At 38.7% G+C, this 24,730-nt stretch overlaps 1 protein-coding gene across 2 annotated transcripts in view; it reads left to right on the top strand.

Moving 5' to 3' along the window:
- Positions 1-22,173, top strand: part of MSANTD2 (Myb/SANT-like DNA-binding domain containing 2) — a 40,735-nt gene extending 18,562 nt beyond the window's left edge. The window contains exons 2-4 of one of the 2 annotated variants that reach the window (XM_006892806.1): positions 13,656-13,755; positions 15,173-15,233; positions 20,647-22,173. In XM_006892806.1, the coding sequence (XP_006892868.1) occupies positions 13,656-13,755; positions 15,173-15,233; positions 20,647-21,499 (1,014 nt within the window). In that variant the 3' untranslated portion in view covers positions 21,500-22,173. Of the gene's footprint in view, positions 1-13,499; positions 13,756-15,172; positions 15,234-20,646 lie in introns of both variants that reach the window. The other variant, XM_006892805.1, reaches the window with a different exon arrangement.
- The last annotated feature ends 2,557 nt before the right edge of the window (positions 22,174-24,730 follow it).

Genomic DNA, 24,730 nt, shown 5'->3' with positions numbered 1-24,730 from the left:
TGTATCAGACGCACCTTAGTCTCCAGAGAGACACCATTGCTCTTCAGTACTTTGGAGAGGTCCCTAACAGCAGACTTTCCCATGGCAATGCGCCTTTTGATTTCCTGGCTGCTAGTTTAGTTCAATCCATCCTCTTTACTATCCCTCTTGCCCTTCCCTTCTCTCTCTCTCTCCTCCACACCCCCATAAACTGTCGAGTTGGAACTAACTCGTAGCTGGTCGACCAGTGGGTTTCTGAAGACGTATATTGAACAAGAGGACATTGCCTAGCTTCCTCCTGTGGAGCTGCTGGTCGATTCCAGCTGCCAGAGAGGCACAACCTTTGGGCTAGCAGCCCAGTTCCCTACACACTCTTTAACTCCTTAGTTGTAAGGCCTCCTTATCATCAGCCCTCTTCTGTTAACATTTGACAAAGTAAATTATCATCATTTTTTTATAAACACAATCCTCAAATTGACCAGCAACATTAAGGTAATATCAAAATGATCATACATATTTCTTTGACATGAAAATACCAAATATAAAAATCATTGCAGATAATTCATAATGATTTAAAATTACTTTGTACCCAGCCATTTTCTTAGGGGCTTTAAAATCACAAGGGAAGAGATTGCTTATCTTTCCTGGGAGCAGCTGGCAGCACTCCTTACCCAACTGCATGTTGGGCACTCAAAAAGTAATGGTTTTACCTTCCTTATACACGACATGGAAACACATAATAAACAAGGTTTGATTTTTTTTTTTTAGAAAGTATAGATTTACTTTGTTAAATTTTTTTACTATGGCCAAACTTTATAAAACTAAGGATAAAATATAAGAATGTTATGAATTAGCTATTAACAGTGTTATGTTTTAAAATTTCCCAAAAGAAATGTAGCTTGCTGAAGGACAGAGGCTTAAAATGCTTACTGAGGTTTTTTTATGAATTAGTTATTGGTCAGAATATGTTCTTTCCATATATATGACCTGTAATTTACAGTTTAAATGCAAATCCCCACTTTTAGAGTAATTCAATCATTGTATTTTTCACATTGGCTAAATCTGGACTTAATATTTATACTTCTATCTCTTAGTGGGGGATAACCTTCATTTTTAAGTTATTTTTATCAAGATGTCATGATGATCATTACTTTTCTTTTGCAATCATCAAAAGTTTATGCATGGGAGCTCTGGTGGCTTAGTGGCAAGAAGCTGTGCTGTAATCCCTAAGGCATGCAGTTTGAATCTACCAGATGCTCTGCTGGAGAAGGAGGGTCAATCTCCTGTGCCAGTCGAATCTGATTCAGTGGTACACAACAACAATAAAAATTTATGCATGTTGAAAAAAATCATATGGGTTATCTTTTCATTTGATTGTAGTTTTGAGTAAGAGAATAGCTGCTAAGAGACTTCTGGGGTCAGCATGTGATTGGAATTAAGTGGCCTGCTTTGTCAAGGGGAAACTTGATTTGTACAGGTTCCCCTTTAAACACTGGCCTTATGGATTCATTTGCTTTAGAAAGGGAGCTATGGTAGCAAAGTCTTTTCAAGCTGCTAACTCAAAGGTCATACATCTCCATCTGCTGGAATCCACCAGCTGTTCCAGTCCTTCAGCAGCTCATCCATCACTCATCAGGAGAGACTCATCAGGAGAGAGATGGGAAGTCTTTTCTCATGAATATTACAGTCTGGGAAACCCCAAATGAGGGGTTGCTAAGAGTCAGAAGCAGCTCATCAGTAGTGAATTTGAGGTGTTTGCCTTGGAGATGGGAAGCTCTGGTGTCCCCAGATAGGCTGGGAGTCACTGGCAGTGGTTCAGATCCACCACAGGCCCCTGAAGAGGAAGATGGGCATCCTCTCTGTGAAAATGGACAGCCTGGGAAACCCGGCAGAGGGAGGGCTGCTCTGAGGTACAGTCAGTGCAACAGCACTGAGTTTGATTATTGTTGTTGTTTTACATTTTAGAAGTGATCCAGTGTTTTAACAGTAAGCTGTTTTTTTAAAGCAAAACCAAAAAAACCCACAACCAAAACCTAACACCACCAATTTGAGTTTACTATTTAGATACGGTTGATTGTGAAACAGTAAGTTCACAATGGAGAATGTATGATCGACAGTTAAAGATTAGTCTCCCCTTTATGGCAGAAAAGCATTTTGGATAAGTCAGGAAAACAAACAGATTCATCTTGGAGAGGATTAAACCAAGCTACTCCTTGGAGGCAAGGATTCTGGGGCGTCGTCTGACATACTTTGGACATGTTGCCAGGAGGGACAGGTCCTTGGAGAGGGACATCATGCTTGGGAGGGTGGGGGCAGCGCAGGAGGGGAAGACCCTCTATGAGATGGATTGATTCAGTGACTGGGGTAATCAGGATGGGTGTGTCAGAGGCAGTGCGGTTGGCGCAGGATAGAGCACGGTTTAGGGCTGTTGTACATAGGGTTGCTATGAGTCGCAAACGACTCGACGGCACATAACAACAACAACAACATTATATTTTTCATGTTATTCGAAAACTGCTTTAAGGTGGTGTCCAAGGCATGTAGTACAGAAATAAAGATTCAACAGAGATACTGACATAGCAGCTTTGCATGTGATACAGGAGATAGGATGAAAATAACCTCTAATTGAAATCAGTTCTCTATCATTTTTTTTTTCCTTTCAGGTGGGCAGGAAGTTCTAGACAAGTGTTATCTGCTTATTTGATGACTTTAGCTTTGTTTGTGTCTAAAGTAGTTAAGCAGTTGAGTATACCTTAATTTTTTTTTTAAAAAAAAAAACCTTTTTGAGGAGCTCTGGTGGCCTAGTGGCAAGAAGCTGTACTGCAATCCCAGAGGTGCACAGTTCAAATCCACCTGATGCTCTGCTGAGGAAGGAGGGACAATCTCCTCCTGTACCAGTCAGATTTGATTTGATGGTACACACACACAAAAATAATAAAACAAAAAAGCAAAACCAAAACCACCTTTTTGACAGTGACTGCAGCAATGGGATCAAGTATGTCAGATGCTGAGGATAGCACAGGAAAGGGCAGGGTTCAGATCTGTTGTTCATAGGGTCACTGTGAGTCATACTCTTCTCTATGGCATGTGGCAACAACATTACAACATTCTGTTCTAAATAGTGAAGCATTTGAGATTTCCATGTCTGGAAGAATTCTTTTATCCTAAAGAAGCTCTTCAGTATGAACATGCTACTAGGCATGGCTTTATGGCTTACTGCTCTTAATGGAGATAAGTGCACATATGTCCATATGAACTACAGACAGTGTAGAGTTCGAAACTTTAGGGTCACAGGCACTTAATCCATTGAGTAATAGAACATGTTAATACTTGATAATATTTTCTCCTTGAGGGCTTTTTCCTTTGTAATCTGGGCAAGACTCTCAGCTGCCTAGTACAAAAGAGCCAGAAAAACTTAGGGCTTGATCCTTCTATACTTTCAGTTATATATTTTATTCAAAAATCTCTCCCTCCAAAACAACTATGAGAAATCCCACCCCAGTAAGAATAGCAAAATATAACAGAACAGCAAGGTTGCAGAGAAACTGGAACCCTTATTTACAGTTGGTGGGAGTGTAAAATGGTGCAACCACTATGGAAGGCTGTATGGCGCTTTCTCAAAAAGTTGCAAATAGAAATACCATTTGACTCAGCAATTCCATTACTGGGAATATACCGTAAAGAAACCATAACTGCCACCTAAGCAGATATATGCACACCCATGTTTATTGCGGTTTTGTTTGCAATAGCAAAGAGCTGGAAACAACCCAAGTTCCCATCAATAAATGAATGAATAGAGAAGCTCTGGTATATTCACATAGTGGAATACTACGCTGCATTGAAAAATAAGGAACTCATGAAATACTATGCAAAATGGATGTCCCTGAAGGACATTATGCTGAGTGAAATATCTCAGTTACAAAAGGACAAATACTGCATAGGGCCACTGTTGTAAAGTAGGACTGACATTGGGGTTGAGGGAAGACTGAGAAAGAGGGCATAAATTAGGAGTACTGCATTGAAACAGATGAGGGAGAGAACTGTTTAGGAGGAATATATGATTAGGTATTATTGTCATTACAGGAGTCCAGAATGAAAGCTGCACAGTAGAGTGGATTTGTGGGGAGGGATTGTATAACAATGAAATAATTTTTCTTTTACTTTTTAAAGAGAAGAGCGAATGCGGGTGGAAGGACTGGTCAGGGAGAAAAGTGCAAAAATGAATGGAAACCCTAAGTCTCTGTAAACTTTCATTAAAATTAATTAAAAAAAATCTCCCTCATGATGAAATTAATCAATTTTAAAAAGTGAGTTGTTGATAGCCAGATTCAAAATTACGAGCTGCTGGGAGTCAAACCTGCAATAATTTCCCACAAAAACTGAGGCTTTGGAGAGACAAGAATTCTTGGTTTGGGGTGGTCATTCTGTTTGCCCCTACTAAAATCTAGGAAGCAGTTGAGTGTTCCCCCCCACCCCACCCCCGACCCTTTCCACTTTATCTTGAAAGCTTAAGGTGTGCCTGACCCAAAGCCATGGTATTTTCTTTTGCCTCATATGTATTTGAAAGTTGAACAGTGAATAAGGAAGACGAAAAATAACTGGTGCCTTTTTTGTGGTGATACTGAAGAGTATTGAATCTGCCACAGACTGCTAAAAAAAAAACCCCAAAACCCCCAAATTAATTGTGCCTGGAGAAACTTACATGTTTGGAGCATGTTGTAAGGAGATGGCAGCCCTTGGGAAAAAAAGACGTCATGCTGACAGAAGTAGATCAACTAAGAGAGGAAGCTCCTCAGTGAGGTGGACTGATACCACAGTAATGGGCTTGAGTATGAGGATGGGCAAGGTTTTGATCTGTGGTTCATAGGGTTGCTGTTAGCTGTAGTTGACTTGATGGCATCTAACAGCAACAACATCTTTAACAGAGCTACCTTATATATTTTACTTTTTACTTGTTTGGTTTGTAATCTGTGTTGGTGTTATGTGCTGTTGAGTAGCTTGTAACTCAAAGCTGTATACAACAGCTCTGTTTTTTTGGTGTTTTTTTTTTTTAAATTTTTTTATTATTTGAGTGTACCGTCAAATCAGATCTGACTGGTACAGGAGGGTATTGTCCCTCCTTCCCGGCAGAGCATCTGGTGGATTTGAACCGTGCGCCTCTGGGATTGCAGTGCAGCTTCTTGCCACTAGGCCACCAGAGCTCCCCTATACAACAGCTCTGAACCCTGCTCTGTCTGGAATCAACCACATTGTCTCTGACACACCTACTCCCATGACCCCAGTCGCTGAGTCAATCCATCTCATCGAAGACTGGCCCCTCCTTGCAACATAGTATTTCAGACAGAGGTTCAAAGCTATAAGTCACAAATTTTGGACAGAGCATCAGAGCTCTCTTTGGCAAGTGACCCTTTCCCCTTAAAAGAAAATATACTCTTTAGCTGACCCTCCAGGGATTTTCAAGGTTATAAATTGCATGAGAGGAGATTGCTCATCTTTCTGCCTCAGCTGCTCGTAGATTCAAAACACCAGAAAGGGTCGACTTTTGCTTTAGCAGCACAACTGCTATGGACTGTGCTCCCAAGAATGATGGGTTCTTTAGAAATAACTTGCTCCTTGAGTTTAGTCCTCCTGTTACAATGGAGTTAATTTGCATTGCTAATTACAATAGCAATTTGCAATTTGCGCCTGCTTTCTTCAGAAGGTTTTAGTTACCCCTACCTAAAAGAAGCTTACCACTTTTGCTACTTTAAGATTATTTTGATTTACTTATTTAGTAAATGTATATTTAATTATGTTTGTGTGATAGGTAATGTTTTAGATTCAGGGGAGTCAAAGAGTAAGGCAAAATCCCTTACTTTGTTAAACTTACCATCTAATTGAATAACTCCTGGTAGGTGCTGTCAAGTTGACTACAACTCATTGTGACCAATCTGACAACAGATTGAAAACTTGAGTGACACTTCTTAGGAACCATTACATTTTTAGTGGCATTTGGTACTTTCCATATTCCAGATCCATTTGCAGGGTATGCTTATTTGTCTTTGGACCTCAGTTCCTCATTTATTATTTGAAGAAGTTAGATTAGATGATCTCTCAGCTTCTTTTCCATTCAAAACTTGAAATTTGGTTAGGATCGTCACATAAATAGGTAATAAATAGTGCCAGGGCCTACAGCAGAGTCACATGAGTGAAGAACAGAGCTTGAGGATCATTAGGAACTTTGGAAATAATAAGTAATTTAGAAAATACTTATGCCCTGGGATATTAAGAGCTTTCAAACCATCATCTAAGGTATAGTTATTAGTCTCTCCCTGTGCAGAACAAAGAAGAGTGAAGAACATTAAAGAATCATAGAAACAAATTAGTATAAAGCTCCACTGAGACCAGAGAACTGGGTGGTGCCCAGTTACCACTGCTGACTGCTTTGAAAAGGGACCATAGTAGAGAGTTCTGGACAGAGTGGAAGAAAGTGAAGCACAAGTCAAAAGCATGAACATAACCAGGCTTGCTCATTAAGAGAGACTGGTAGAGCCCCTGAGACCACACCCCTTAGTAACCCTTTGAATCTGGAACTAAACCCCTATGGCTCACTTTCAGCCTAGCAGTAGACATGCTTATAAGGTTGAACAGTAACTCTAAAGAGTTACTCCTTAGAGTACTCAATCATGCAAGATCAAAAGGGTAGTATTGGCCCAGGGAGAAGGCTCAGAAGACAGGAATGGATAGGGCAGAAGGATTAATGGGAACAAGACACAAATAGGAAGTGGAAAAATGCTGTTGAAATATTAGGAACTATAATTAATGCCATAAAACCTCTATGAATGATAGAATGGAAAACTAACAGTTGCATAAAGCATGTATGCACACATAGAGACATTTATGGCCATAACAGGAATATTTTCAGCGGAATAACAAATCAGACTTTGATTCTACTGGGTTAAATATTGAAATAGTGTAGACCCAAAAGTATTACCTATTCCTTTGAGCCCCTTTAACCATTAGGACTATTTTTATTTTTTGGGGGGACATTTTAAATGTTCGAAAGGAAAGATGCTAAAGCTTAGTCATGACTCCTGAGGAAGACAGTCAAGACACAATTTCTTGTTTCTACATGTATGAATTTTGCTGTTTTAAGATGTTATTTAAATAGAATTTATCCAGCTTCTATATTGATAAACCAGATAATAATCAAGATTTATGTGATAAAATGGAAAGAAAATTAGTGAATTAACTAGTGAGTCTTTCAAAATTGTTCAGTGCCACTTCAAGAAAAAATTATCTTGCCCAACTGAAGGTGGGAAATGCCAAAATAGTGCTGTTATGCCTAAATGAGTAGGAAATTGAGTGAATTTGATAAATTACTTTGATTGATTGATCTAATCTATACATTTTCTTATGAAGCTTACAGCGCTAATTAAATCTTATTTTAGGATTTCTGACTAATATATCAGACTGCTTACCAGAATACTGCATTCTATTATGGAAGAAAATACTGATTACATAGTGTAAGAGTTCTTACCTTGAGAGTTTCGTATGGACTCTTTGGGGGCACCATTTGCCTGTTGAGACTACATGGTGAGTTTTTGTATGTGTGCATTTGTGGAGAGGGCATCTCTAGCTTTCGTCAGACTGTCAGAAAGATCTTTGATCCAAGAAGATTCAGAACCTCCACTCTGGAAAGCAAAAGATTGACGAGTGGGGAAAATACTGAGATGTCTGTAAGCACTAAGAATTGGTAGTGCTATGTTAATTTATTGGTTTTGTTTTATTGGCTGCTTTGTTTTATAAGGGTTTAAGTGACTGACTGCCAAGTCAGCTTGCTAAATATTAATGTGCAGAAAGTCCCAAAATAGATCGCATTCTGCTTTTCCTGAGGAGTTTCACTGTAGGTGACTTCCTAACCATTAGTTACACCTAATGATTGTATGTTAATTTATACTGTATTTTAATCAACCCCCTTGCAAAAATGTTTATACCTGCTTTTCCCTTAATGACTGCTTTTCCCATTTATAGCAATAGTAAACAATGTATTATCAGGCTGTGCATTAAAGAAGCAGAGGACAAGTTGACAACCAGGGCCACAACAACAGAACATCTGCTGGTGGCCTCTGGGAAACCAGGCTACATTATCGCTTACCTTTCACCCTCCCCTGCCAGTTGGAGGACATACCTGACACTGTATCCCACAGGCAGCCCCTGTGCCACCTGAGGCCCTGCAGTACAGAACTGCTCTCCAGTGGAAAGGAAGGGGAGAAGGAAGCATAGGAAGTGAGTTCAATCAGAGAGAAATGGTTTGAAAGTGAGTTTAATGATATCCCAGAATGAACCACTGGGTCTTGAGCCTGCGGGGGCAGGTGTACATCAGGCGTACAGTGCCAAACCAGATACACTGACCTCCTGTGGCTTCCTGAGGCCAGTGACAGTGAATGCAGGGTTTGCAGGTGAGCATGGAAGCCTTGGAAACTGTTGCTATGCTTAGACCAACACAGAAGTGCTGTCCACTCACCCTGCTCATCTTTATCCATCTTTGTCTTCTCCCAGACCCCTCAGCAGACTACCAAACTCATTGTAGTAGTGGGCACAACAGTAAATCTTACTTGTTACTTCTATGATAGCATTTTCTTAAAAGAAAGGAGGAAAATCAAACAAAATAGATGGTCTGGAAACAGGAAAGGAAAAAAACCCACCCTGAAACCTCCCATTTTTTTGCATAACAACTTGGTGTTTTGGTGCTTAACCAAGTCAGTAAATTAAAAGTCTGTGTAGTTAACCTTTATTCTTTTTTGTCCTACTTTTTTTTTTATGCTCACAGAAATTATAGCTATTAGAAAGGTATTTTTGAGTCTTTCTTAAAATACAAAAAAATTGTTGCTTCAGCCAATTAAAGTAATTTTAGCTGCTTTTTTAAAGTTAGAAGAAAGGTCTCCTTTTGCAAAGACTTGCTACTTTAGTCTGATTGAGTTTGGAGTGTGTCGTTCCCCACCCCCTTTAACACTTTTAATGATAAAATCAGTCACTAGAGATTTACTTCTGTGTCATTTTCCTTGTTACAGGCAGTATATCAAGATGTGACTTATAAGTCTCTGTAAATAATGTAAAAAAATTGTATGTTCAATAATTTGGGTAAAAGGAAACTCAGCTTAATAGAGTTTGGTTGGCAGAGGGTTAAGAGAAACAATATAATAATCCATTTCTAGTAGGACCACTTTGAGAACTGCGTTTAAAAATCTGTTTCACTGCTTATTTTTTCTCACAACATTGTTTCCTATAACTAAGCTCTCTTCCCTGCAGTTTGACTATTTCTCATGTAACATGTTAGTGTGATTGTGCCATTGTTTTATAAACAACACATTTATCTAGCTGTTATTATACCTTACCTCTATTCCTCCTGTGTATACTCTGTTCTCCTTATTGTTAGCCTTGTTAGAACAGTGGTTTTGTCATGGTGATTATTTTTTGATTGTATGAAATGGGGCAAATTTGGAGAAAATTATTGAGTCAGTAGCAGAATTGGTGGCTTATGCCCTTAAAATTAATTAGTTTGGTTCCTGCCTGGAGGTACCTGGGAAGAATTCAATTCTCACTTTCTCAAAGTCTCAGAAGGAATTGGAGGACAATGAAGCAAAAGAAACTTTGTGTTACCCTAAAATCATAATATCACAAAGGGCTTTGATGAAACCACTGCCCTACTTAGAAATCTTATTTTCCAAGCCTTTCATTATTTTATTTGCCCTTTTCTGAACTCTACAATTTCCCTCTCTTGTAGCTGGTTCGATGCCCAGAACTGAATGCTGTGCTCCAGCTGTGGCCTCACCGGTGCTGAATAGAGAGGAAGAGCCACCTTCATAGCTTACATGTGATTCCTCTGCTTATACAACCCAATACTGGATTTACTTACTTGGGCAAGATAGCTGCATTGTGCACTGTATTTAATGTTACGTGTACTGTAACCCTGGGTCTCTCTCTGCATTGCTGCCGTAAAACCCCAAATCCTGCCAATCTAAAACTCCTGCCTTTGTTTACCTGCCCCTTTCCCATAGACTTCCCTTACATTCATCCACAATGAATGTTGTTCTTTTATTCTCTCATTTTCTTTCACTTTAATCTTAAACTTTGGCAAAACTTTCACTTTATCCTATAAATTGTCAGTTTTCAGCCATCTTATTTTTCTCCTTGCTTTGGTGATGAAAATCTTTTAAGTCTATTCTCTGGGTCTTTTCCCTTTGTAGTCATTAAATACACGACATGGTGAATTTAGTAAGCATTCACCTAGTTTCTGCAGATGAAGTACCAATGAGCTCCTCTGATTTGACCACCTGATCGAGTTGTTACCTTTACTCTAGGTCTATCCAGATTTTCTGGATTCCTCCTGATCTCTCTCTATCCCTGTGACCTCATTCAAGATACAGTATACTTTGCAGCACTTCCCTTAGGAAGGAGGAAATAGATACTATCAGCTTACCAGAGAGATTTCTAACAATAAGGAAAATATCATTTCTAGTTGTAGATAGAATAGTCTTCAGTAATATAAGCATATATCTCATTCAGAGTTCTTAATTTTTTAAAAAAATTAAACCATGAGTTACTATAAATTCCTAAGATGAGTGAAGTAAAAGAAAAGGGAAGAGAAGACACTTTTGTGTTGAATCTGTCATAGTTTTTTAAAAATGTCAAATGGAGCTACTTGCTCAGTTCAGTATAGCTGTTGGCAAATGGGAGGTAAGATTTTTTTCCCCCACTACATTCTGGAGCATTAACTTTACTGTGAGATTTAGAATTAGTTTTTAAATTGTGTTATTTAGGACTTTTGGCATAATATTTTAATTATATTGATTAATCATTAAGAAGTAGAAAAGTATAATATTTTCTGATTTATTATGGATGATAAGAACTGAACTCCTCTCAAGTTTAACTAAATCACAGTGTTTACTTTCATAACATAGAAGCTGTTGTTTGAATTCTAATTTTTTCCCCCCTCTCTTAGTTGATGTATCCTATTTAAAAAATTTCTCCTTGGATCTGTGGTCTTTACTAAACCCAGAAGGTATCTCTTGTATTTATTTATACCTTGAGAGAGTTAAAATCAGTTTGGAAATCTTTTCAGCATTTCAATACATCAAATTCCTACCACGTGGATTTAGAAGTCACCAAACATCTTTCCTTCAGACACCTAATTTATCTTTTACTTCTTGGTACATTACAATTTAAAAGTACACTATGCAACAAGAGATGGCAAGATCTGTCAGCCTTTTAAAAATTACATATAAAGTATATATCACCTTTATTTTTTTAAATTAAATACACAGTATCTGTAACCATTAGTACTGCTAGTTTCCTCATCCATAGTTACATAAGACAAGTGAAATTTTAAGCTCGGTTTGGTGGTTTCAGAGAAAGAAAGATTGTTCTGTGGTTTCCCACTATGTGTATTGCCAAAGATTAGTGGTTTTTAATATGCCTGTATTGCTTCCTGATAAGAGTGCTGTTTCCTACATCACCTTTCTTGAAAGGAGCATTAGTTTTGTTCCTTGCCTTCTGACATTACCCTCAGTGAGAAAGTCAGCTGGGCTTTTCTGTGCGTGTGGAATTCTTTTCTCTAGATGGTCAGTAAGTGGTGAGCAATGGTATGGCATTGTCTCCATTTATGGCCTTGGACGGGTGAAAGGAGCATGATCGGGACTCTGCTTACAGTCCTTGTAGGAGTTGGAAACAGTGGTTGGGGTTTTTGCAGGCAGAAACATTGTAAGATAAAAATAGATTGGCAGGAGATGTCTGCAATTCAGATTCCTGTCCCTGGGAGCTGGGAAAAGTCAAATGAGATCTGCTACAGGCATTTGTGTCCTTCTAGAACACACTTTCCCCAAGTTCTTATTTCCGATTTGCTCCAGTAAGTTTTATGTTATGTAGTTGAGACCGTCCTTTCAAAGGGAGAGCACTTTTTTAAAAAAGTTATCAGGGCCTCTGTTCTTTGAAGCCTCACTTGAAGCACCAGAAAAGCGATCAAGAAAGGGAGACTGAAGCAGTCATTTATGCAGAGGACAGTTGACCACCAGCATGAGGGCAGGATAACTAACTCTTACTGTGTTTAAGGGAGATCGGCAGATGTGGCATACTTCTTTTAATTTCTCTGATCCACCTGGATTTCTGACCTCAAGGGGCAGATAGGCAAAGTGTTTGAGAGTCCTATTGCAATTTGTGTGGTAGTTTGTACTGAACATTCCTCGAGGCTTAATAAAGATGATTGAGAGTTGTATTCTTTTGGCTAACATAAGGGATGCATTGGCTTATAGCTCACATTCAGAAGAAACTTAGTGTGGCTATTTATTGTATATATGTTAACGCTGAAGTGACCTGGCTTTTCATCGTTGATTATTTGGGAGCCAGTGGGGGCAGTCTTGTCAAAAAAATTTACCAGAATGAAACCCAGTTAAAGTACAAGGGAAATTAGAAGGAGCAAAGAAAGGCCCAGATAGAAGAGACTGTGGGTAAACTAAATCTGGAAGCTGGGACTTAGTAAATCTTAGGTTTGTAATCCTTGGTTTATCTTTTGAAATATCATATAAGATATCATTAAACTCTGGAAACTAGACTAATAATCAGAAGTATGTTTTAGAAATGTCGTAGAAAGACTGTGAAGAAAAAGAGTTGTGTAAGGTGCTATATATATCCAGCTTTGTCTGTGGACTTGTGTAATGATACCTGCTGTGTGCCTTGGGACAATAAAAGAAGTGAGGTAGGACCCCTTCCCCATTGACCCCTCCCCAAAAGAAGACACTGTTGGCCTTGATTGTTAGAGTTAGTAGATTATTAATTTGGTGGTACTAAAGTGTTCTTGTACTGTTTCTTGATAGTTGATATTTAAAACTAGGAATTTATAGTAATACTGACTTCTATTTTAAATTTGAACAGTTTCTCCAAAGACAGGGTTAGTAAAGAATGTGGACTATGTAATCTATTAGCAAATAGGTTTAGGCAGATTTTTTTTTGTCCTGTATTTCAGTCTTAATTAGAAATAAGGAAGGTTATATTCTTTGCTTTGGGGAATTCTTCTTTCTGTCCTCCCTTCCCTCACTTTTTCCAAATTCTGGGCACAGTAGCAGCTCTCTCTCTCTTCTGTGGCAGGTGTGCATCCTATTGGCTGGCTGGTATTTCTTTTTTTTTTTTGTTTTTTGGTGTTGTTTTTTTTTTTGCTTTTTGTTTTTTCCCCCCCCTTATTTCTTTTAAATGGGGGTGGGGGTATAAAAATATGTGTATGGGTTACATGCAATAATGTTGTAATGTTTTTTGTTGTTTAATGGATAATTAACTGCAAAATAATTGTTTGAATTATAACATGTTTGAGTAAATGCTAAATTAGTAATTTTTTTCTAATATAATAATGAATTTAAAATCTAGCATTCCTGTAACAGTGTGTCTATGTTTGTCTGTCTGTGTCTGTCTAATAGTAATTAATATCTGTGGTCCATACCTGGAAGAGGAAGTACAGCTTTAAAGGAATAACAAAAGACTTTGTGTCTTAGACCCTTCGCAGGTGTTACAGTCGGGTGAAAGAACATGGTGTTGGGAAAAGAAAGAGCAGTTACACATTTGAACAGTTGGAACAGGTGTTTGGTCAGGGAGGATGGGATGCTCAGCCCTGCCAGCCTGTACTTATTAACAGTAGTGGCTTGTACCAGGAGCTGGAGTCAGATGGCAGCACTATGGAGGAGTATTCACAAGAAGACTGGGGAAACCACAGTCAGGATCTCCATGGCTATCCAACAGATCAGGAATTGGGTAAGAAAGCCTATACATATATATAATACCGCATATATACATAGATACCCTTATATGTACACCAGTGCTTGCCTCTGGTGCTGTTCGCATTGTCAACAGAAAGCATGTAACTAGTGTGAGGCATCGTGGGTACCCTAGTGTTTGGTCTTGATCATTTGGTGATTTGCGTACCAGCAAGCAAATCACCTAACCTAACAAGGAAACATCTAACACAAAAAAATCCTATGCAGTTCTAGATATCCTGTGTTTTGAGACACTTGTCTCAACTGCTTATCAATGCTGCTTTTATTTCAAATACTTTGTTGCTTCTTTTATGATTTGGGGGAAATCCCCTATCAGACTTTCATCTGAACGAAAAATGAAGAGAAGCCTCAGTTTCTCTTGGAAAAGATCTGATAACTGAATTATGTCAGTGATCAGACTTCTTCAGGGATAATCTATAGTTTGAGTGATTTTTGTGTACCAGTAGGCATTGAAATAAAACATAAAACTCATGGCCATCAAATCGAAACTTTGGGTTTTGCCTAATTAAGAGAGTATATGAATGGATTGGGTGTTTCCCTCCCATTTGAATTTGTATAATTTTGAAGAACTAATCAAATGTTTACTTCAGTCATGACACATTAGCAGCAAGTTGTGTGATGAGTACTCACTTTTTAAAGTAAATGTTCTCATTATGATGGGTACTCAAGCAGCCTTCTAGGGAGTAGAAGCTTCTGAATTGGCAATGAAACAGTGGATGGGTGCTCGTTACAGAATTCTTGGTGATGGAAAAATGCTAATTCAGGAGAAAGAGGATTAAATTCTAATATATTCTTTACAATGCTGTTTTAAAATATATATCAAATATCGAGAGGAAAAGAGTCTATGTGAAGACTAACATAATGTAAGAAGTTGTAGACCAGAAAGGGCAGATGCTAATTGGTCACTACCTTTTCATTTCCAAACAGTAATAAGATCTAAATTACTTGAGTGTCCCATAATTCTTGTTTTGTCCTAGAGATTTAGGTCACCCAGGCCTTTGTAAAAAATAACTTGTTATAGCTGCAGAGTATGTTGATCCTGATGTTGGAGGAATAATTGCTCTTTGGAACTTACATGCAAAATCTAAGTTGAACAGAATTATTTTTATTCTGGTTCTTTTAAAATCATGTTTGCTGTGAAATTAAGCTTTAAGCTCCTTGCTAGCAATCCACTGGTGACCTTGAAGAATTTTATACATGTTGAAATGGCTTCTGATCTTGCATATAAAGTATGTATCTCATTATATGAGTTATATATCTGGTATTAGATAGTCATTAAAATTACGGTGAGGCATTGAAAAATATGGAATTAACAGTAAGCATAGTTTATCTGTAGAGCTGTATGTGCCACTGTATAGGAAAATATAATTTGTTTCAAAAACTTTGCTTTTCAGATGAAATACCTGTTACAAAAAGAGCATTAAAAATAAAACAAGAGTCTTCTGAGGAAGCCCAGTAAGTAGATGTTTCCCATTTCCATGAAGTGTGTGTGCCTTAGTTTAATGGTGGTCCAGAGGATTCAGAAAGCCGCTGCTGTCCTGATGCAGATGTGCTGTGGCAGCCAGAGCTGTGCACCGAGGGCATGGACCTGAGTCTCCCTCAGCTTGCTAGCATAACCTTTCCAGCGAGTCTTCAAAAGTGGTGGGAATTTTTGTAGAACAAGAAGTAAATGTGCTACATGAAAAGAAGTGTGTTTATGTGATTTCCCTTTATATTTAAATAAGGTCCAAAGATGAGTCAGAGTGCCCGGGACTTTAGCTGGGGTTAGGTGAGATGACAGGAGGGCCAAAGCGGCACACAGACTCCTATAATACTCCATTTTTGGCAATCAAAATGCAAATACTAGGATGACTTCTTTATAAACTTGGCAAAGCAAAGTAACTGGAAGAAAAAGTGGAAAATCCAAGGCAGATCCTCCTTTTGTCCACATCTTATCTTCCCCTAAGAGTTTTTAGCAACATCTCTTGTAAGGACATGACAATTCTGAGTAATGTTAGATTTGTGATTTTTTTTTTCAATAGCTTTTAGTTAAGTCTGTGGTTAAATCTAATTGTTGATGAGAATGTGACAGACAGATTGAGGAGAAATGAGGAACACCATTTTACTTCACCTACTAACCACGGAGGGTGCAGAGCTCCCACTTTTTCTTGCATCTGCCATTCGACCTGCCATCATGATGTGTGCAAGGTCATGAACCGAAAAAGGGGAAGAGGCAAGATGAACAAGTCTGTGATAGCAAATAGTACAGTGAAGAAACATAACACCAGCTCCTCAGTCGCTGGCATATTAACATTTTGCATTATGACCATAGTGAAAATCTCTTTCTAGCTATTTCCATATGAACAACATCCATCTGGCAGTAACAGGCTGAGATGTGAGGCGAGATAATGCTCCCCATGATCATGATAGGGTGAGGTTATGTGACAACCTGACAGGGACATGATCCCGTAGTTTTTACAGTTCTATAGTGGTGTCATCCTCCATCTTGTGATCTGATGGTTCATTCTTCATTTTTGTTTAAATAATTTTCACATAACAACCTGATCTTTGAAAACTAATCACATTGATAAGTAGGGGAGCAGGTGTAGTTGTTTTCATTCAGCAAACCACCTTCAGAGCATCTCTTTGGAATCAAAGAATTCCCGATGTCCATTGATTCCATTCCTCGGAGGGTGATGAGAGTTCCAAAATGGTAATTATTCTACCCCGCAAAAAAAAGTTTATAACTCAGATCAGTAGCGTTTAGGCCATCTCTTATTGAGAAGTAGGTCTTTTTTAAGATTGTGACATCAGTCCAAAAGGAGAAGTTTTATGATTACTGTTTTAAAACAATCAGGTATCACAAGTTTAGACCTCTGTTCACTAAAAAGCTTTTGGCTCTTTCACACAATGTCCCACCTCTCCCTTGAGCAACTCAGAACCTACAGAGGAAACCTCGCAGTTACATAACTGGGTGAGCGCAAGCGTTATGGAATTGGTGCCACCAACACCAAACTGTTATAATTTTTCTCATGCTTGGAACTTTAGAAACCAGAAACTACAACAGACAGATCCCAGGGATTATTTAGCCCCTTCATGACCAAATTATTTGAATTTTTATCAGTGCCATGTACTTTCACAAATGGAAGACATGTTGAATTCAATTTGAAAAAAATTTTCTTAGATAATATGGACATAGATATAATTCTATGGGGCACACACATCCCAAATGGACTCTGTTGGTGAGATTAGTGGAATGAAGCCAATTTCTTCAGATTCATGCAATTATATAGGTCCCTGCCATGTAGCAGTATGTACTACAGTTTGCATAGGAGCCTTCCAAGGCATTTGAGAGGCTTAAAATGGATTGGCAGGGTATGTTCCACAGGTCATAGAAATGTTAAATAACTGGATCTTGTTCTTACTGTGCTCTGTGGCCTTGATAAATTGAATCTTAAACCCAAGAAGTTTCTTAACCAAGCACATCAATAGCACAGAAAATTGAGGGGCTTTCCTGAAATGTCCAGTCTGCAACTCACATGGATCCTGTTAGGATTTTTATTTTCTAGTGCAAGAGTTTCTTTTAGTATTTGCTTGTAGACCACTGTAGTGTCTTGAGTACAGCATTAAAAAAATTTAGGGCTGTCACAGTGCTAAATAAAATTCATTTGAACCCCTGAATTGATTTTCTTTAGATGTAGAGGGACAACAGAATTAGCTGGCATAATCAATAATAAAATACCCCACCCTGCATTTGGAAAGAAGAGTCACCCATTTATTTATCACATATTTCTCAGCTGCATGGTGTCTGTCTGATGGGCTCATGGTAAAGAATTGCACTGCAAGCCTTAAGGCAGACGACTTGAATCCATCAGCTGCCCCTAGAAAGAAAGATAGGCAGTCTCCTCCCATGTGATTTACAGCTTCTAAAAACCCATTGTGAGTCAGTTCTGACTTGATGGCAATGAGTTATTATTAATTTATAGCAAGCATTGTGATATCAGTGAGCAATGTAGACAAAAAAGTTTTCTCTATTTACCACCCTAACTCCTTAGCCTAATCTTTGAGATCAATAAAACGTTTTGGGTGTATAGAGGGAAGATTGGTGGCAATGAAGAATAGGTATCTTTAAAATATTTACCAATGTAGAAATGTAGTCCTGTATAGTTTTTAGCTTACAAATACCATAATCCAAACATTATAAAAAGTAATCATCACCAAGTGCTTTTGTGTCCCCTGAGAAGATTTAAATAATTCCCTGGTTATGTAGTGATTTCATCTAGATGGTCCTTTTGACACTTGAGAAGCTCTTAGACAACCTAAGGATAGAGGGTAAATCAGGACAGTTTTTGGCCCCAAGAAGCAGCTCATAATAAAATAATAGTTCTTTGTCATCCAACAAGTGAAAAGTGAAGGAGCATGATAAGAGGACAGACTAAGAGTGGTTCCGCAGAAGATCCCTTAGAAAGTTCCAGAAGTGAATATTATCCAATCCTAGGAAATAGAGGAGAATTTAAAAGGAGATTCTCGAGGATTTGTTTCTTTTCAGGATCTTACAGGAAACTGTTAGCAAACCAACATACATAACTCTTCTTACTTTCTGCCAATAGTTTTGATGTAACAGAAAAAAACCTAATTCTACATCATCTTCCATAGCCAATTATCATGAAGTATCCACTATAAACTACATGAATTAAACAGCATATGAGATTTTCCTTGCATTTTCTTACTCTCTTAATGGTACAGTTGTCTAAAAGCAAGGGCCACGTGGTGCCACGTCTGACCTTTATCCGCTTCACAAAGGAGAACTGTCCCTATCAACAGTAGCAGTAATACGATACCAATTTCCAGGAGGTCAGGCAAGTCCCCCATGCTCCTGTACCTCTTTCTACACACCTCAGCAGCAATCTTACTTGCTTTGCTGGGTCCAGAATCCAATATGATAGCTCACAGACCACACAGAACCCTGTTAGGAAAGCCAAAAGTCTATAATCCAAGTCAGTAACTGAATATAGTCAGAACGGTTCTCAAAATGTGCTCACAGGCTTCTCAGCCTTAAGCCTCATGGCTTTAGACCAGTCTTTAAAAGTTTTCAGGCCTGTGTTATGGTTCCCCTTCCCCAGTTGTCCAACTAATTTGGACAAAGGCTCTGGTTCCAATGGTGTAGCAGTCCCAAGGTAGCTCATTCTCACATCAGGCCTCCATTTCAACTATAGGTATTGCTGCTGTAGGTGTAGCTGGAGCAAGAAGTGTCTTGCATTCTCTTACTTCTTGCTTAAGGCATCAGAAAATCTGTCTCACTGCTGCCTTGCTTGCTCAATTCATTGGAGAAGCTAGCCAATCCCCTTGTAGATTGTTGAGACTGTCCAGTCCCCTTGTAGATAGGCTAATATGCCCCATTTGCATGTTCTTGCCAATCTACATAGCAAAGTCAGACAGTGGCTAGGAAAAGTCATCTTGAAAAATAAACACACATTGAAATGGAAATATTTTCTATACTTTTACTTTCCTCCATAAGGATTTTTGTTGTTGTTGTTCATTAATCCTCTTTTAAGACCTAAGTTTTAAAAAAATTTAAAAATCAAACAACAAAAATCCTAAGCTTCAAATTGCCTTTTCTCACTTGAATATTAGATTTTAATTTTGTGCTAAACTGGCAGTGCTTTTAAATTTGGCACTAAAAATGAATTTTAGACAAATGGAAGAAATTATATTTGTGCATTTGGTTATTAGTTATAATCAAACTTTAGTTTGTACATTTGGTTGTTAGTTGTATATTTTCCTATAGCACCCAAGTGTGAGCAAAATTGTATCTAAATATCAGAGTTCCCAAGATAGAAATTGTTGTTGTTGTTAAGTGCCTTCGAGTCACAGGGACTCATAACGACCCTATGAAGGGAGAGTCCTTGACACTTGGGTGCCTTTCATCCTCTCTCCAAGTTCATAGGATTTCCGGAGGCAAGCTATTATGGAAGTAGACGCCACTCCTCCTTCCATGCTTGTTCAGTCGGGGAGCTCCACCCCACTCTTAGTCCGCATTTGGTAGCCAACCATTAACGCATTTGACACATCAGTGTCACAGTGTTCAGCCTCACAGCAACCACAAGTGACCACCTGACGGCAACTTGTACACCAGGGCTATATGACCTAGAGGAATGTCTGAACAAAAACAATGAAAGACTGGCCTGAGGGCCGCAAACTAAAAGTCACCCACCTTTGTCTTAGTCACATCGTTTTCTCTTCGCTGGGCCAGCTGATCTCTCTCTCTTTCTCTGTTGATGTTATTGTTGTTAAGTGCCGTCAGGTCGCAGGCGACTCATAGTGACCCTATGAAGGAGAGTCCTTGACGTTTGGAGATAGAAATTAAGCTGTTAATTATTTTAAGTGGCATTAGATGCTTTTCTAAATATTGTATCTTTCAGACCTTCTTTTGATAGTTAGAACTGAAAGCCATAATTATTGTGAACTCTTAATAGCCACTTAAATGGTTATGAATCTAGGATTTTTGAAAATGTAGGATCTAGTGTATTATCTGCAGTCACTAAGCATGCTGGGTTTTACAACCAGGCCCTGTAAATAATGGAAAACAGCTGCTCATTGATTTCATGACACTTGGTAGGAGTGTATGCTGCTCAGATTTTAGTCCAGTGATTGTCTAGATCTGCATTTTCCAGTATGGGCACCATTACTCTCCTAGTTTATTGAAATTGAATTGTAACTTAAATAAGAGGTAAAATTTAATGCCTTACTTGCCATACATATCTTAAGTGTTATTAGCCATAATAGTAGTGCCGATAGAGGACATTTCTTTACTTGTAGAAAGTTCTGTTGGATGGTGCTGATCTAAATCTCTGAAGAAGTTCCTTTTTTTTCTCTCCCCTCCTTCTAGAAAGAGAGATATCATGCAGAATATTGTACAAATTTTGGAATCGGTACAGTTGAAATGGGAACTGTTTCAAAGTTGGACGGACTTCTCAAGGCTTCACCTTTCTAATAAACTGGCCATTTTTGGAATTGGTTATAACACCCGTTGGAAAGAGGATATCCGATACCATTATGCCGAGATCAGCTCCCAGGTGCCCCTGGGTAAGCGACTGCGGGAGTACTTCAACTCGGAGAAGCCTGAGGGACGCATCATCATGACCCGAGTGCAGAAGATGAACTGGAAAAATGTTTACTATAAATTTTTAGAGATCACCATTAGTGAAGCAAGGTGCCTGGAGCTGCACATGGAAATTGACTGGATACCCATTGCCCACTCTAAACCAACTGGTGGGAACGTTGTTCAATATTTATTGCCAGGGGGCATTCCTAAAAGCCCAGGCCTGTATGCCATTGGCTATGAAGAATGTATTGAGCGGCCCCTCTCCCCTCCAGTGGAGCAGCGTTCTCTGGATGCAGGAAATGAGGGCCGTGTTGACCTGGAAACTCTTACAGCACAGGCCTCCTTACAGGTGGAAATGGAGCCCGCTCGGATCATCTACTGCTACCTCGGGATTGCCGAGGTCAGGACTCTGCAGCAATGCTTATTTTTACACTTCCAAGCAAATACCAAAACCTTCAGCAAAGATTGGGTTGGTATTAATGGGTTTTTGTCTCAGAACTGTATTGTAGATCCTGGAGTTTCCCCCAAATCTATCTATATCAAATTTGTGGAAGTAGAGAGGGATTTCCTTTCTGCAGGCTCTTTAGTTGAGTGCCTGGAAAAAGCCATCGGATACCCCTTAAAATTTAACAACTGAACATCATCATCCTTCATAAGGATTTGGGCTCTTCCCTTCTTCCACTTCTCTACTCACTTCCCAAATCTCAGACTGTCCCTCATCCAGATGCTGCCATCAGACTCTTCACAGACTCTGTCTTTCCACAATTGGGCCAGTACAACTTCCAAGTAATGGTAGACTTTGGAAGACAAAAGCAGACCTCACCTGAAAATGCTCATTTTGAGCAAGTAAGACGTAACAACAAACTGGCATGGTGGGTTAACTATTTCTTTTTAAAAAGCAAAACCAATTTTTAAATGGATTTTAGAGCCCTAATATGAACAAATGTAGGTACATTCCATATTGGACAAAACTTACACTTTGAGTTTCATATGAAATTGAGAAATTGTATTTTTTTCACAATGTTTCATTTTTACACATCTATGTCTCTATATAAGTGTTATTTACAACCCTGAATAAATAAGCAATAGATAATGGCAAGTTAAATCTTGAGTCATATTAAATAAGGCTGGTTTTCAATATCACCCCTACCTACTATTGTATATAATTGTTACATTTTTTCACCAACCAAGTGTTTTTGCTTTTCCAATCAGTGTTGCCTGCAAAGATTTTTTTGTTTCTGTGATGTACCAACTTTATGATTATGTTGCCATTTAAACTTTTTTTTAAAAAAATTAAAGCAATTCCTGGCCTCTTGGCATACTAACGGGCCTTTGGTGGACTAAATGTTGCAGTGTGGCCTCCCTGCCGAGGGACTGTATTCTGATTTCATGTCTAAGAATGAACAAGACAGGTGTCCTCACCACAAGACAGAACACCCAAAGGAGGTACCAAAGTAGACTTCTCATTTTGTGTATTATATTTTTTTAAAAGAAGAGGACATTCTTTTTGACCCTGTTGTTATATTGAGCCAACTCCTAGCGGCCCCTCCAGTGGGTTTTCAGAGGTAGTTAATCACATGGGAGGAGATTGCCCATCCTTCTCCCACAAAGCGGCCAGTGGGTTCAAACTGGCTGCCTTTTGGTTGGTAGGGAAACTCCTTATCACTCTGCCAAGAGAGCTCCCTCCTTTTGACCCTAAATATAGAATTTATAAGAAATTTTCCTTTTACATCTTTACACTCAACAGGGTAACTCTCTCAAAGAAGAGTACAAGTTGGAAAGTGAGAGAAGAACCAGTAGACACATGACTCATTTTTAAAGTGATCCACAGGATAGGAAATTGGAAGATAAATACTCTTTTAGATCTCTCAGAGGTTTCTCATGGGTCAGCTGCACCAAGCATTATGCCAAGCCAAGGTTAGTATTCTTGGCTAAGAGTAGTTATCTGTAAGCACACTTTGGTCTCATCATGAGAATTCATTAGTTTAGCTCCCCAACATCTCCTGCATGCTGTGTTTAAACTGGGCTACAAATTCAGGTAAAAGCTATATAATTCTCCCTGTTTTTCTATAAGTTGCACATGATTGAACATGTTCTCCTCTTTTTCACAACATAAAGGGCTATCAGATCAGGGATTTTTCTTATCCTGTTCCCTCTTGGTTGGTTGGTGATTATTTTTCTAATGGTTAGATAGCTTATAATTAATAGGATTTCTTCCATTTGTGTAATTTGAGCCTGGGTTTATGTAGTTGGCTCAATGTTGTTATGTACTGTGAGACAGAACAGATTCATGGCTCACCCTCCAGTGTGTTTTCAGAGGCAGTGAATCACACGAGAGGACATTGCCCATCTTTCTCCTGTGGAGTAGCTGGAGGAGTTAAATTGTGTGCTTTGGCTCCTTTCCACTAAGCCACCAGAACTCTGTTTTCTAAGAGCTGCCAAAAAGGAGTGCTAGTTCATGGAACATTTTACTGTTCTGAGCATGTCTGAATGCAGCATCTGTATTCCTTGGAAGAAACTGAGGGACTATGTCCTGTTGTGCTACCAACCCAAAGGTCTATGTTTCCTGGCATAGACGTCAGGAGATTTTCAAGACTTTGCTCTTCATTGGAACTAGGAACTATGGTCCTGAAGCCTGAGGCTCCACTAAGCCCCTTGCAGCCATTCATTTCTAAGTATTCTGCACTTCGAGAAAAAAAAGTTGTTATAGGGAAAAGCACTATCACCAGGACACTGCCACTTACCAACCCTAAAACTAACATGCTTCACCTACCTCATATTACTGAGAGAGGGTACTGCCAGCCTGCCCTGTGGTCATGGGCAAGAGGCGATCAGTCACTGCATCCAGGATGCGGTCTCTTCATTTGCTGAACAGGGTAGTTAAGGGTGGGACCCAGGGGACAAAGCTGGGCATTAAGGAATGAAGGCCTAGAAAGAAAATAGCTTGCTATTGTTAAATGTATTAATTCTCTTTGACCAGAAGAGTCCGAAAAAGGAAGCAGCAGGTTGTCAGATGGTGTTCATTGATTCTAAACAAATAATGGACTGTTTAGGAATCGGTGAAGTCTTCTAACTGATTGAGCTGTAATGGAGACACTGCAATCAGTAGTAAGAATTAGAATTGGGACAGACTCTGGAGATACAGGATGAGGTCATATTTTGAAGAAAAAAACTAAACAAACACTAATGATCCTTAAGTCTCTAAATGCAACTATGAACTTGGCTTTTGTACGCTTTATATAAGCAGTGGCCTGGCTACTCACAGGCCATCTGTGCCAATATCCATAGTTTACCAAAAGTTAGAAAGCTAAGCAGAATTTATTAAGTGGAAAGAATAAAAAGGCATATAAATATTTTGTTTAACACGTTGCTGTACACTTTTTTTAAATTTACTTTTTTTTAAATTTCAATGAACATCTACAGAGATTTTGGAATTCCATTCGTTCATTGTTGCTGTACACTTTTAAATTGATGACCGACTGTGCTTAGAAACACATTTTTTGATGTATTACTGAATAATTAACAAATAAATGCAATAGTACACACCAAAAAAATGCATTTCCTATCCTAAATTGCATCTTGGCCAAAATTCTCAAACTTGTGGAACCTCTTTGCTAGTTTCTGCCCCTTGACTACCTCAACAAGTTCAGGAAAAATAAGTGATCAAAATAGTAGGAAGATTTTTTTGGCTAGGGCAAAGGCAGTGAAAGAGAAAGCAACTGCATATGTTACATGAAGATATTCATTGCACACTTCTGGTTAGAACATCTGATGTTATAAATTATTTTACTAGCACTTGAAAAGGATGTGAAAAATCAGATGCCTTGACATTCCTTGTTAAACCCAAAAAAGTAACTTTTCTGCCTTC

The sequence above is a fragment of the Elephantulus edwardii genome, unplaced genomic scaffold (assembly GCF_000299155.1).
Source record: "Elephantulus edwardii isolate Elephantulus edwardi_28Jun2011 unplaced genomic scaffold, EleEdw1.0 scaffold00120, whole genome shotgun sequence".
Taxonomy (NCBI): Eukaryota; Metazoa; Chordata; class Mammalia; order Macroscelidea; family Macroscelididae; genus Elephantulus; species Elephantulus edwardii.
Note: the sequence above shows the minus strand (reverse complement) of the source record. Positions and strands in the feature narration are given on the sequence as shown.